Here is a 14,285-nt window from a genome sequence, read left to right as displayed (position 1 = left end):
TGAGATTAAAGCAACCGGAGACCGGGCGTTCAGCGCCTGCCGCCGAGCCTGTGTGAAATGCTTTCCTTCCCGGGGCTGCGGAATCTGGGCGGTCTGCAGCGGTGCAAACAGGCGGTCTGGGTCCCGGGTCGGGAAGCCCATCACCTGTTGGGGCCTCGGGCGCGCGCGGCGCAGGGTGGGCCCGGGGCAGGGGCAGGGGCAGGGGCAGCGGGCGGCTCGGAGAGCGCAGCCTCCCCCCTCCTTCCTCCGGGACCGTCCGGCGGGCGGGCGGGCGGGCGGACGCGGGGACGCAGGCACGGAGGGACGGGGGCGGCCCGACGCTGGAATGCAGTTTTCTCGGGCGGGAGAGACTTTGCACCGGAGTGGAGAACAGTTCGGGGTGGGGTTTCGCACGGTCCCCTCCCCGCCCCCCGCCCCGGGCCCCTTTCCAGACGCTTTCTGGGAGCTTGCAGAACTGCGCTCTGAAGTTTAAAGAGCGGCGAGCAGCTTGTGCCGCGGGCGGAGGGACAATGGAAGAAAATGAAAGCCAGAAATGCGAGCCGTGCCTTCCTCACTCAGCAGACGGCGGACAGAAGCAGGGTAAGTAACAGACTCATTCAAAGATGGAGTTACGGTTCCGCGCGCTCCTCGCCGCGGGCTGCGTTTTAGAACCCGAGACGCGGCGCTTGGCGGGGGGAACGCGCGTTTCTCCGGCTGGCGTGCGTTTTGGAAAGTGCGTGGAGAGCTGTGATTCCTTGGGTCCGACTTCGGCTCTGGCAGGCTTTCCTTAAACAGCCAGAGAAGTGGCGTGGGGATGCCGCGTTGGTAGCACAGGGAGCAGTCAGTATGTGTTGTATCTCTAGGCGGTGACAAAATATATCGCTAAAAGCAGCTTTTTCATACTCGCTGCTCCCAGCCGTGGGAGAAAGGAGCTGTTTCTGGGCAGCTATCTCGTATGGGAAGGCAGCGTTTCCAGTCATTGATTGGGGGAATCCCATGAGGCAATGGCATGCTGGGTTGCACGTTTTGCAGAATTTGAGAGTTAAATTACAGAGTTTAGGGATGTTTTATTTTGCAGATCGGAACAGCAGGGGAGCACGGGTCCATCCGGATGATAGATGGGACTGTGCGGAATCTTTGCATGCTTTAATTCAAAAGTTGGGAGTTGTTAGACAATTTGGGTAGATTTTCTCCAGGCAGTTTTCCTTTAATTGTGTTTGTGATAGACTTGTCTTTTCCGTAGGGAGTTTCCAGAAGCTTATGTTGTTCCGAAGAAATTTCACAGTGGGGTTGGGTGGAGAAGGGACTTCTCTGCCCTCCAGTCAGTGACGTCTATGATGCCAGAGCCTATCATATGGTATCATATAGGCAGCTTGTTCAGAAACCCGCACAAGCCCGAAACCATCCCCGCCCACCCTACCCCAGGTTCATCCAGGGGCCAGTTAGGAACTAAGAGAAGCGTTTGCGGGGCTGCCGGGCTCTGCGTGGGAGTAGGGATTATGCACAGGGGAAAAGGTGTGTGTGTTTTAAAAAGGCAAAAGGGAAGTAGCAAATGACTCATCCGCACTGAAAATGCAAAACTAAGCTAGACTGAAGAAAATGGAATTACAAGACATAGAAACGCCCCCCAACCCTCTCACGCTCCCATCCCCCCTACCTGCGGGTGAAACTCAGGAAACTTTAAGCTTAGTAAACCCGGGAGAATCCCCCATTTTACAGTCGTCAGTCTAGGTATCTGTGTTTGTGCTTCTGAAACAGAGCACTCTTCCTGGAGGGCGCCTGGTCGGTGGGGTCCGGTGGGAGATAAGGCTCCCTTCCCTCCCTTAACTGATAGGACAGGATCCTACCGCAGAGACTGAGTCTTCCGGCCTCTGTTAAAATGAATGACACAGAATCTAGAGGGGCAATTAGAATGGGACCAATTTAAGAAATAACTTTCAAACAACCACAGCAATTCAAAGATGCTTCAGAGGCTGGAGATGGTTGGGCTGAGGGAATGTGATCACTTTATTTACTTACTCATTCATTCAATGAATATTGAGCATCTGTTACGTAGTAGTTACTGTTTTAGCTGCTGGGGACCCAGCCGTGAACAAAGTAGTTGGAAAATACTTGCTTTCATTGAACTTATGTTCTAAGAACCAAGTTTGGAGGAAAGGGGTTAGGAGAGAGAGGAGACAATGAACAGATAAATGAAATATATAGCATGTTAGATGGCAGCGTTGCCAGATTTAGCAAATAAAAACACAGGATGCCCAGTTGAATTTGAATTTCAGATAAACAATGAATTTTTTTTTTGTATAAGTATATCCCATGCAATATTTGGAATATACTTATGCTAAAAGTATTCCTTGTGTACCTGAAATTCAATTTTAACTGGGTATTTCATATTTTATCCAGCAACTCTATTAAATGGAAATCAGACAATAGGGAGCCATAGGCAGGAAAAGGGAACAGGGAGTATGGAGAGAGGGTTATCAGGGAGAGCCTCACTGGTGTGTGTTTGAATAAACATCTGAAAGAGGCTAGCGAGGGAATAGGCAAGAACTTGTTGGAAGAACAGCAGGGACATGGGAGAAGGATGGGAGGAAAGAGGTTAGGAGGTAATCCCAGGCCAGATCACACAGGGCTATGAGATGATGCCAGAGATTTGAGCTTTTTTTTTTTTTTCAAAAGAGGTAGGGAGCTGCTGGCAGGTCTGACTTGTCATATATAAGGGATATTGGGTGCTGCACTGACAATAACCCAAGTGGGGGCAGGGGAGGGGCAGGGAGACCATCTCAGAGGCTTCTACAATAAGCCATACAGAAGCTTGGACCAGCGGGTTGTAGGACAGGTGGTGATAAGAAGACAGGTTCTAGATGTATATTGAAAGTAAAGTCAAAAGAATTTGCAGAGGGATTGGATGTAAGATACAAGAGAAAAGGAGGAGTCTAAGATGATTTCAGAAATGTCTGTCCGCCTGGCTGGAGGGATGGAGTTGCCATTTACTTACATAGGAAAGAAAGCATTTGAGTGCAGCAGAGGAGAGGAAAGGGTGTTTCTGGCTTGGAAATGGAGGAGACCAGGAAGTCCTTTGGATAGGTGAGGATGGAGATGTTTATCTCACATCTAGATGTCCGGAATGCTGATAGCTGCGTGGATATTCTCCACCGGAATTGAGGAGAAAGGTCTGGGGCCTGTGGAGGACCTGCTGGGATTGGGTCTGTGTGTACAGGTCCCAGTGTGCTCTGGGGCACTTGAGCATTTAGAGGTCAGGGAGGTTGGGGGGGGGTGGCTGGAGAGATTGTAAGGGTGAGAAGTATTCAGTTTAGATGTGCCGGGTCCCACTGAGTTCTGTAAAGGAGGATGGCTTCTGTTCCAGGTGTACGGTAAGCACGAGGACCGTACAGGGAGGCCAGGCCTCTGCTCACATCACCTCTAATACCCCATGCCCGCTCCTAGCCACTCCTAGCCACACCTGATGGTATTTGTTTCTGTATCTGTTTTACTGGATTACAGCGCGGAATACCAGGGCCAACCAGGTCTTCTCCATCCTTAACATTCCCTCTACCCAACACACCAGCCATGTAGAAAGCACTCAGTAAATATTTCTTGAACAAAAGGCTAATGATCCCATCCCAGGGCTTGGAGTTTACCCGTCAGTCTCCTGTAGGTAAGGATCCCCTGGATGATCGTGTAACTTACTATCTAGACCCAGACACTTTTGAAAGTGAAACTGCACCCTATAAATAATTTTGCTGGGATGGCAGTTGTAACGCACAACTGTTCAGGCAAACCGGGGCATACGGTGACCTCAGGAATAGCTCTCATCAGCGAGGCTTCCGTGGCTGGATAAGCAGCCTGCTTAGGCTGGCAGCAGTGTGAGTCCGTACCTCGAGGTGCACCGCACCGAGCAGACACTCGGTAGTTACTGGCCGAACTGCCGTCTAAAAATCTGACGCTCCCTTTGAAGGCCATGGGCTCCTCAGAGCTATTCTGGGATGTTCCCTGGGATGTGTCAGCCCCCAGCAACCCCGAGGTGTCTGCTTTTCCTCCGGCCCCTAAGCTCTTGAAACCCCTGGGCAGGGGAAGTGTTACCATCCACCTCTTGCCTCCCCCAACCCCTGATTCACCAGTGTTTCAAGATAGTGTATGCTTTGGGGGGGTAATCATTTTGCAATATATAAATGTATCAAACCAGCACACTGTACACCTTAAACTTGCAAAAAAAAAAAAGAACGCATTGGCAGTGCCCACGGCCCATCGGGGAGCCCCTGATATTCAAATCTTTGCTCAGAACTCTAAAACTGCCCCATCGGTCTCTGCCCCTTACCTGTTTCATCCTTCCGAGCATTTATTACATATTATTTGTTCATTGTCTGCGTCCCTGTTTGTAATGTGGATCCGCTGTGAGGCAAGGGGATTAACTCTGTCTTGATCACAACTTCACTGCGTTTCCTAAGTCCTTTTAGTGTACAGGAGCAGACACTCAAGACGTATTTTTGAGAATGAATGAATGAATCATCCGACCAACACTTGAGATGAGAATACTTTTCTGGGGAGCAGAGGGACTGTTCCTCTTTTGTCTGAAAACCCATACCAGAAAACTTCTCTGTCACTTACTTAATTTTTCAGGATTTTTAGGTGAATAATTATCATGGTCTGATTTCAGCTGCAGTTTCTGTGCCAGTTTGTGTATGGGGGTGAGCTGTGGGATGGTAACAAGAGAACTGGCCAACCGAGGAACCCCGTGGGCCCCCAGCAGAATATGTGATCTGTATTAGTCAGGAGGCTAATTGTAACAACCCTGAAATCTGTGTGTTTAGTCAATGTTAATATTTTGAACACAATGGAAAGTGGACATTCCTGGCCAGGTGGATCTCCTGGGCGCCCAGCCATAGGCTGACTCTGGGACCCCATTCCCCAAGGCTTTGGCATTTTCCACTGGAACCATGGCATTCAGCTAGCCAAAGAAGAAAGAGAACCAGCAAGGATGATTATTCAGGAAGCCTGGGGCGGGGACTAAAGGTGTCTCACCTCACTTACATTGACTGGAGGAATTATTAGTCCAAGACCCCCGCTAGATGAAGGGTCCTGGAAAATGCAGTCTTTCCGTGTGTGTGCAGCAGGAGGACACTGTGGTGTGAAGACACAGACGGACAGGATACTGTCGCTGCCACACGGAGTTGGGACAGACAACCAGACGAAACAGCAGTTTCTCACGATGTTTCTATGGCCAGAGAGGAACTTGGCACAGTTTCAGAGATAGCTAACCAGGAGCCACTGTAAAGAAGTGAGGGGCTCCTTCTCAGAGAGGCCGTGGCTTACCTAGTCTTCGCTCGGGAGTAAAAATCCCAGGGAAATGTGGTTGCTGGCTCTCGGGGAGAAAGCGGGCGTGGAGTGTCCCAGTGATGCAGGGGCCCAGACTCCTTGCTGTAAGTCAGCGGACCTGGTTGAAGCCATCCAAGCTGTGGCTCAGGGGCCCCGTGGGCTCTGGCCCGCGGGAACTTGCTGCATCTCCACCCTTTGAAACTCTCAGGCGCTTCTGCCCTCCTCACCCCTACTTCTGCTCCACGGAAGGTTGGAGGGGCTGTTCCCTGCCCCAGGCTCCCGTTGTGCTCTCTGCCCTGCTCCCAGCAGCTACAAAGGACTCGCCCTGGGCTGGGCAGAGGCTGGGAGCGGCAGGAAGGGGAAACTGAAAGCGGGTCTTCATGCTCCAGCCCCGTTCTTTGTTTGGCACGGATTCCCAGAATAGCGAGCCCCGGGACACACCCGTCCTTAAACGTTAGCACCCAAGCGCATTCCAGGCGAGAAATAGAACTTTATTTCTGTGTTGATGGCTTTGTGGATAATGAAGAACTGGCCCAATCTCGGATCCCTGACTCCACAGCTGTGGACCTGGGACTCCGTGTCCTTTGCCCTTTCTATCCCTGCTTAGGAGTTGGGGCTCCTCAGGCGAGAGATCACATTCACCCCGAAAAGCCTGGAATGGTGAAAGTGCCACTTCTACTTCCGGCGCGGAAGTCGGCAGCGCCCAGGAGCGGAGCCTCCCTGGGGAGAAGGCTTGGGTGATGGGGACGCGTGTTCAGGGTGGATCGTGGTGTTGGGTTGTTGTTGACGGTGCCTGGGAGGACGGAGCAGGTGCCTGGTGGTCGGATGGGAAACAGATGGGGCCCATAGCTGAGGGAGGTAGTGGGCAAGAAGGTGAGACAAGGGGAGGAGTGAGCCCCACCGGCTCCTGGATGTCTGCCAGGGGACTGTGCCCCCGGCCATCGGTGCATTAGTCATCGATGCTGTTCGCTACTTTCCACCAATTCACGTTAAACCTTGTTAAGCAACTGGAGACATTTTAGAAGAATCCACCAGAGAGAGGGAAAAAAATGGCAAAGTACCATAAGGTCGACAGGACCTTGCAGAGCAAAGTGTTAGGAAAAAAATAGGGGTTTAGAGTGTCGGCAAGCCGGAGCTGCCCAAAGGTGAATGGTGACAGAAGATGGACCCTGAACGCCTCCTCTCCCCCTCCTGTTCCTTTCCCAATTTATCTGAAGGAAGAAAGCGGAAAAGTCTTTTCAGTCTCCACGGGGCTACTGTTCTGGCTGCCTTGACCTATCCTGAGGAGTCTTGGATGAAACAGCATAGTTCTTGGGAGTCTGTGTGACAGAGGGAGGCGGAATGGAACTTTCTGCCCCTGTTGGTGTGGAAGGTTCCTGAACGTTTATCCGTGTGCTTGTCTGTGTGTGTGCCCACTTGAGGAAGTCACCTTTCCAGAGACCCAGTCCTGCTCATTAATCTAGCTGTCCTGGATAATTTTGAAAATATGTTAATGATGTCAAAAGTAATCGTAAAAATCTGTTTAAAAGTCAACAGCGTTACATCAAGTGTACAACAAGTTTTGGGCTAATATAAAACTCATGTGCACGCATACGCACTCCAGAAGCTAAAGCTAAACCAGATTGCACACGTATTTACCAAGCTGACATATGTCATTTTCTGCATCTAGCTTCACTCAGCGGATCCTGTTCCTTCTGTTTTATTCAAGAAGACACCACAAAGAAGGTAGCCGTCACGTGAGTGCACGTCACGAGAAGGCAACCTAAATAAATAATACAGTTCATCTCTCAATATCTTTTTAGTCAATAGTTCCATCTTCCTCCCCTTCTGAATTTACTGCTTAAACACATGAAAAGTAGGAGAATTAACCAGTTTGGCTATTTTCTTCCTCCCTTTCCTCATCGGTGTTGATGGAGATGCTATAATTAGCAATGTAATGAGAAGTGAAGAGTAAACAAGAAGAATTATTCCCAGAACACTCTTCTAGGGATGGAAAAATAGAGTAGGAAAGCCAACCTGAGTTTAAAATGTTTTCTATGCCTAACCAAAGGGTGTTGTACCTAGAGTTCTGTAGAGAGACGTTTCTGGACAGTGAGGTGGGGAACGTGTTGGTGGCGTTGCCTTTAGACGAGCTCGTTTATGCATAAGCCGGACACTCTGGGTGTCTCTGGTGTAAAGTCTTATTTCTCTGTCTGAGACTCCAATCTAGAACTTTCAAATATTAGGTCTCTTTTTCTGCACCTAACTTTTTTTTTTATAAAGTTTAATTTATTAAATTTTATTTTATAAACATATAATGTATTTTTATCCCCAGGGGTACAGGTCTGTGAATCGCCAGGTTTACACACTTCACAGCACTCACCATAGCACATACCCTCCCCAATGTCCATAACTCCACCCCCCTCTCCCGGCCCCCCTCCACCCAGCAACCCTCAGTTTATTTTGTGAGATTAAGAGTCACTTATGGTTTTCTCCCTCCCAATCCTATCTTGTTTCCTTTATACTTTTCCTACCCTCCAAACCCCCCACATTGCATCTCCACTTCCTCATATCAGGGAGATCATATGATAGTTGTCTTTCTCCGATTGACTTATTTTGCTCAGCATAATACCCTCTAGTTCCATCCATGTCGTCGCAAATGGCAAGATTTCATTTCTTCTGATGGCTGTATAGTATTCCATTGTATATATATACCACATCTTCTTTATCCATTCATCTGTTGATGGACATCTAGGTTCTTTCCATAGTTTGGCTATTTGCACCTAACTTTTTAAGATCAATAGTTAACAAATGGAAACGTCTTTAAAAAATAGGTTAGGGGCGCCTGGGTGGCTCAGTGGGTTAAGCCGCTGCCTTCGGCTCAGGTCATGATCCCAGGTCCTGGGTTCGAGCCCCGCATCGGGCTCTCTGCTCGGCAGGGAGCCTGCTTCCTCCTCTCTCTCTGCCTGCCTCTCTGCCTGCTTGTGATTTCTCTCTGTCAAATAAATAAATAAAAATCTAAAAAAAAAAAAAAATAGGTTAGAGTAGATTTTAAAGGATGTAGAGCTAGAAGACACTGTGTATCTATTACTAGTCCACCATCTTCATTTTATCACAAAGACAGTGAGGCTGGAAGGGATCTAAGTCTAGCGTGAAAGGCCGAACTCCTGAGAACCCCCACTCAGTGCTTTTTCCTGGGAATTCAGTGAACGAGGACACTCTGTTTGGCCTGCATCTGTGTAGGGTGTAAGAACTCTTCCTGACAAAGACAATTTGAATGTTTATAACATTCTCTTGCTGTTCGCGGGTTTTTGAGAAGTAATTGCCTTGTTCTTTTCAGTTAACGGGAATATGCAAACCCAACAACCCATTTGCCAACCATCGAGAATGAGCAGAGATCCCCTGTCCGCGTCCGGCAGGGGAAGCATTGTCATTGCCTGGCTCACTTGCTCCCTGCTAGGTGGAAGTCAGCTTGGCCCTTAAAGCCCAGGTCAGAGGCAGGGTCAAGCCCAAGGGTCAAGTTTTAGGCCATCCACACGTATCATATCTCTTCCCTTTTCACTGTGTGTTTTAAAGTCCGCTTCCCATAAAATGTGTCTAAGCCTTTCCATTCCTTCCATTCTTACCTGATGATAATATTAACCTAATAATATTCCATTTGTTTGCTTTATCCGAATTGGCGGGGAAGGCTGGATTTTGTAGGTGGCTCACCCATCAGTGATTATGATAGCTTTTTTTGGTCTTGGGGATGAAATAAGTGTCTCAGATTGTAGAAATGTAAAAGTCCTGTTACCAGCATGAAATTGTAATTAAAAATAAAGAAATAATCAGAACCACTGGAATTAACTTTTCTGTAATTACGGATGAAGGTAAGGGGTAACCCAGTAGCCTGCAAACTAGTCTGACCACGTGTTCTTATTTTGAGTAACCTCAGGGAAGAGTCAGAAATAGCCCACTTTTTTCTGCAACTTTTCCTTTTAGTGTGATTCTTTTTTTTTGTAGTTCCTTTGATTGTTGATTTTATTCCCCCTTCTTGCCTTAAAAAAACAAAAACAGAAACACCTGCTAGGTTACACTTCCACATGAACAGCCACCACAAACCCTCTCTGTATTCGGTAAATGAGATATCTATTGAGATCATTAATTATGAACTATACTTGGTTCTTTTTGTCTTTCAGAACAAGGAAAAAGCAGTCTACATGTAACGTCCTTAGAAGATGCAGAATGCCGCCGAACCAAGGAACGCCTCTCTAATGGAAACAGTCGTGTTTCAGTTTCCAGGTCGTCCCGCAACATCCCAAGGAGACACACTCTAGGTGGGCCCCGAAGTTCCAAAGAAATCCTGGGAATGCAAACATCTGAGATGGACAGGAAGAGAGAAGCTTTCCTGGAACATCTGAAGCAGAAATACCCCCATCATGCCACCGCAATCATGGGCCACCAAGAGAGGCTGAGAGACCAGGTAGGAACATGGCACCATTTTGCTGTGCACAGCTCATTCTGAAATGAACATGAGGGAAAGCAAAGTGACCAGCAGTGCAGAGGGGGAAAAAACAGTTGAGTGGATTGTGCCCACCGTTGGGTTGTGCCAGATCTGTTTTGGGCCTTGGGAGGAGAAGGCAGCCTGTATGTAGTAAAAGGTTTGACCTGAAAGCTCAGTTCTCTTGAATGCCAGAGAGGAGAGACCCAGAGAGTCTGTGGTTCCCCCAAAAGGAGTGTCCTGATGTTCAGCCACAAATACATCTAACATATAGGCAGTAAGGGGTATTACTCTCCTGAGGGAGGCCTAGGATCAATTACTGTGCACTCAGAAAGCACTTGAGTGCTTAGCACAGTGAATGAATGAATATATGCATACATATATACATATGCATACATATATACATAAATACGTTTTCAGGGTCAAGCGGAGCACAGAGGGGTAGACTTACGGTAAATGCCTTTTCCTTAGGAGGCTGACATTAGGGTTCAGTTTCTGCTCTTTTTTTCCCCCCCTTTTAATCACAGATGTTTACCTTTTGCATTCTTGCCTTTCCGCTGTCATCAGCTACCTGTTTTCTCAGGTTATCTTGACAGCTGCACAGATTACCACCCAACTGTGGCTTCGGATGTTTCTGTTTTTGTTTCTTGGCTCCGTGCAGTGACTTCTTGAGCAGACAGTACAGTTTTGGGGTCGCAGGAGATGGGAGGCCTCCCGTGTAGCCCTCACAGGCATGTTATCCGATTGACCTTAGAGGCTGGAGGACATGGTGAAGGAAGCACAGCCCACTTGGCGATAGATGCGGTCGGGGAAGAGGGCGGGCTCTTACTGATTTCCACACTCCAGATAGAGGGGCGTGTTCGCTGTTTTAAGTCTAATGTCTTGCCAGTTAACTGGTAACAAGAGTAATGTGTAACTAACTCAGCTTTTGGGCGTCCGTGGAAATGGAAATTGGCGTTGGCCTGAATAATTTGAACCTGTACTTCATCCTCAGTCTCATTTTATGCATTTAAATTCACCCTTCTCTTCTCTGAAATCTTTATTAGAGTGCCTAAAATTATAAAATGAGCTTTGTGGGCTGTATGTTGGTTTTTTGTTCATGTTGCCAAAAGGCGGCAGACCCAGAAGAAGAGAGAAGGGCAAGGAATCCTGGTGGATGTAGAGCCGATAAATTCTTCAGTAATTAAGAAAGTGGTGACTGTTTTCATTTCAAGTGCATATAGAAAATACACCTATTATATGTATGTATGTATGTATGTATGTATTTACTCACTTGAGTTTTGTCCCACAGTTTTATAAGATATAATTGACATATATAAAAATATCCCTATTTTTTAGTTGCTGGTAGGGTCAGTATCCATTTAAGTAATGCGTCATGTTTTTATGAGGCACCATACTTTATCCAAAGTGGTTTAGATTGAGGAAACTCAAACTTAGAATAGTTACAAATACACAGTTTTCTAAGGCAAAGTTGGAATTTGAATCTGGTTAAGTCTGAGTTCAGAATCCTTGTTGAGTCCACTGTTCTGTAAGTTGATCATTGCCTATAGAGCAGGTAGTGTGGCAAAAAAAAAAAAAAAAAAAAAGCAAAGAAAGAAAGAAAGAAAAAGAAAAAAAAGCCTTCGTTTCCAAGGTTTTTGACTCATCTAATAATTAAATTGATGTAAGACAGATTAACAGGAGAAAAGCAAACTAAAGTTTAATAATATGTATACTTCCTGTGTGTATATGAGAGAGACCCAGGAAAACTGAGTAACTCCCCAAAATGGCCAAAGCTATCACCTGAAGTACCATGTTCCACTAAAGACAAAAACAGTTGTTGGGGGTGGGAGTCAGTTATGGGAGGTTACCAGGAAAAGCATAATAATCAAGGATAAAGTTGTTATGACCTAAAATAATTTAGATAGTGTGCCTGGCTCAAAAAAGGAGCTATTACTAGAGACTACTGTTTCTCCAAAAGAACTATCTGTACATCAGGGCAAACATCTAATTATCGAACATCTCTTCTTCTTGTTCTGTGAATCACCCTCCTCTCCTTTGAAGCCCTAAGCCCCTACCCCATTCCTTAGCTTAGGATTTCCTATAAGCCTCAACTGACCCTACATGTTCTTGGGTCTCATATTCTTTTTTTTTTTTTTTTTTTTTTTTTTTTTTAATTTATTTATTTGTCAGAGAGAGAGAGAGAGAGCGCGCGAGAGTGAGCACAAGCAGATAGAGTGGCAGGCAGAGGCAGAGGGAGAAGCAGGCTCCCTGCTGAGCAAGGAGCCCAATGTGGGACTCGATCCCAGGATGCTGGGATCATGACCTGAGCCGAAGGCAGCGGCTCAACCCACTGAGCCACCCAGGCGTCCCTTGGGTCTCATATTCTTACAGGGTTCCTATATATACATAATTAACTTTGTTTTTCCCATGTTAATATGCCTTATATCAATTCACCCGCCAAAAACTTGGAAGGGAAAAGGGAATTTTTTTCCTCCCCAACAGTCTGTACATTCGGTGTAAGGGACATGGTGAGGTTCTGTGTGTGTGTGTGTGTGTGTGTGTGTGTGACTATAAGGACAGGGGTGAGGGTAAAGGAGTTTAGGAAATTGATAGTGTGTTGAATGAGGAGGGAGAATATATATTTTTAAAGTTAGAAATATATTCATTTTGCTGAGAAATTGAGAAGTTAGTATTTCAAAATGTATATTTTTCGCATTAAAAATATTTGTTATTATCATTACTGTTATTCATGATCTCATAATTATTGCTACTGCTATTATGAGGCTTTGGCTAGAACTCTCACATGGGAAGCCTAAATATAACGTGAGGGGTTCATGGAATCAGATGACTGGGAATAATGACTGTGGCTTAGCGGCCTCAACCTCTGATCTCCTATCGCATACATCTCCGCCACAGGTGTCTTCTGACCGTGGCTTGTCAGCTGTCCCTTTACTGGGTAATTCAGGATGAATTCTTGGGTATTTCAAGCTGACCATTTAAAGGGGGAAAGATTCTGATGCATGGATTTGTGTACGTGTTTTTTCCTTCCGTTGTTGTTCCTCAGATGAACCCTACTCAGCATTGTGCACATCAGAGATAAGCTCAGGCAGTTCACGGTTTAGGAAATTCCTATGGACAGCACTTCATCTTCTGTTTTTTCCATTCTTTTTCTCCTACTGTCTGTTTCCTCTTTCCTGTCCTCTTCTCCAGGACACCCTTTGTTCCTCCCTGACCTTCTTAAAGTGGATTATTCCAGGCTTCCTTTGCAGGAAGATCGTATGACCAGCCATAAGGAGGAATTCAAATAAACAGGTCTGACCACTTACTTAATATTGAGGTTCTAAATACCGCATACTCTTCTGGTGGCATCTTACATGAAATACCTGGGTATTAAGGGAATCCAGATTCCAATTCCTTGGGATTAAACCAAAGGAGAATTAGAGCATACCTTACATTTCAATCTCAGTTCAAACACTGCGAGATTCATGGTTGAAAACCTGTATTTGAGCCTTTGAAAATAAGTCAATCAAGAATTTTCTTGAGTCTGAATTACTGAAAAGAGGTATTTGAGCCTTTGAAAATAAGCCAATCAAGAATTTTCTTGAGTCTGAATTACTGAAAATAGGTTTCCTTAACTTCCTTCTACTATCTCCTGAAAATGAAGATGACCATTAGTGCAGCATAATACTTACCTGCATAGTAGTAGCTGTTTTTTTTAAAGATCATATTTATTTATTTGACAGAGAGAGAGGGAGATCACAAGTAGGCAGAGAGGCAGGCGGGGTTGGGGTTGGGAAGCAGGCTTCCTGCTGAGCAGAAAGCTGGATGCAGGCCTTGATCCCAGGACCCTGAGATCATGACCTGAGCTGAAGGCAGAGGCTTAACCCACTGAACCACGCAGGCGCCCCTGGTCACAACATCTTACAGTACCTATATTACACTATCTAGTAATGCCTTTATCATACTTCTCTTTCCCATATAGAATATACTTATGGAGGGCAAGAACCTTGTTTTAGTTACCTTTGTAAAGTCAGCATTTAAGGGAATATGCAACCTAAATGAAGCCTCATCAGTTTTTGTTGAATGAAGGAATGAGTTCGCCAATGTATTTCTAATACAATTAGAATGTGATAGGATGGGGTGCCTGGGTGGCTCAGTGGGTTAAAGCCTCTGCCTTCAGCTCAGGTCATGATCCCAGTGTCCTGGAATTGAGCCTTGCATCGGGCTCTCTGCTCAGCAGGGAGCCTCCTTCCCCTCCCTCTCTCTGCCTGCCTCTCTGCCTGCTTGTGATCTCTGTCTGTCAAATAAATAAATAAAAATCTTAAAAAAAAAAAAAAGATTGTGATAGGTACCATATGAGGGATAAGGGGCGGGGGCGAGAATCCAAGAATTAAGAGATCATTTGCAGCTTGGGAAGTCAAAACAGACTGAGGCTAAGAAGCTAAGACAAGATAAGTAATTTCCCTCAAGTCAAGAAGCCACCATTTGAACCAAGGTCACAGTCTCTCAAGTCTGTGGTCTTTCTATTTGTTACTGACTGGTATTTGCTTCC

The 14,285-nt window shown here is 46.3% G+C and overlaps 1 protein-coding gene across 4 annotated transcripts in view; it reads left to right on the top strand.

Annotated features, from left to right (window-relative positions):
* Positions 1-432: 432 nt before the first annotated feature.
* Positions 433-14,285, top strand: part of LOC111155567 (KIAA1217 ortholog) — a 289,167-nt gene continuing 275,314 nt past the window's right edge. For all 4 annotated transcript variants that reach the window (XM_022515809.1, XM_022515811.1, XM_022515812.1 and 1 more), the window contains exons 1-2: positions 433-579; positions 9,450-9,733. In XM_022515809.1, the coding sequence (XP_022371517.1) occupies positions 510-579; positions 9,450-9,733 (354 nt within the window). In that variant the 5' untranslated portion in view covers positions 433-509. The remainder of the gene's footprint in view (positions 580-9,449; positions 9,734-14,285) is intronic.

This window comes from Enhydra lutris, unplaced genomic scaffold (genome assembly GCF_002288905.1).
Source record: "Enhydra lutris kenyoni isolate GAN:26980312 unplaced genomic scaffold, ASM228890v2 scaffoldscaffold42, whole genome shotgun sequence".
NCBI lineage: Eukaryota > Metazoa > Chordata > Mammalia > Carnivora > Mustelidae > Enhydra > Enhydra lutris.
The sequence above is the reverse complement of the archived record's forward strand: the minus strand, read 5'-3'. Positions and strand labels throughout refer to the sequence as shown.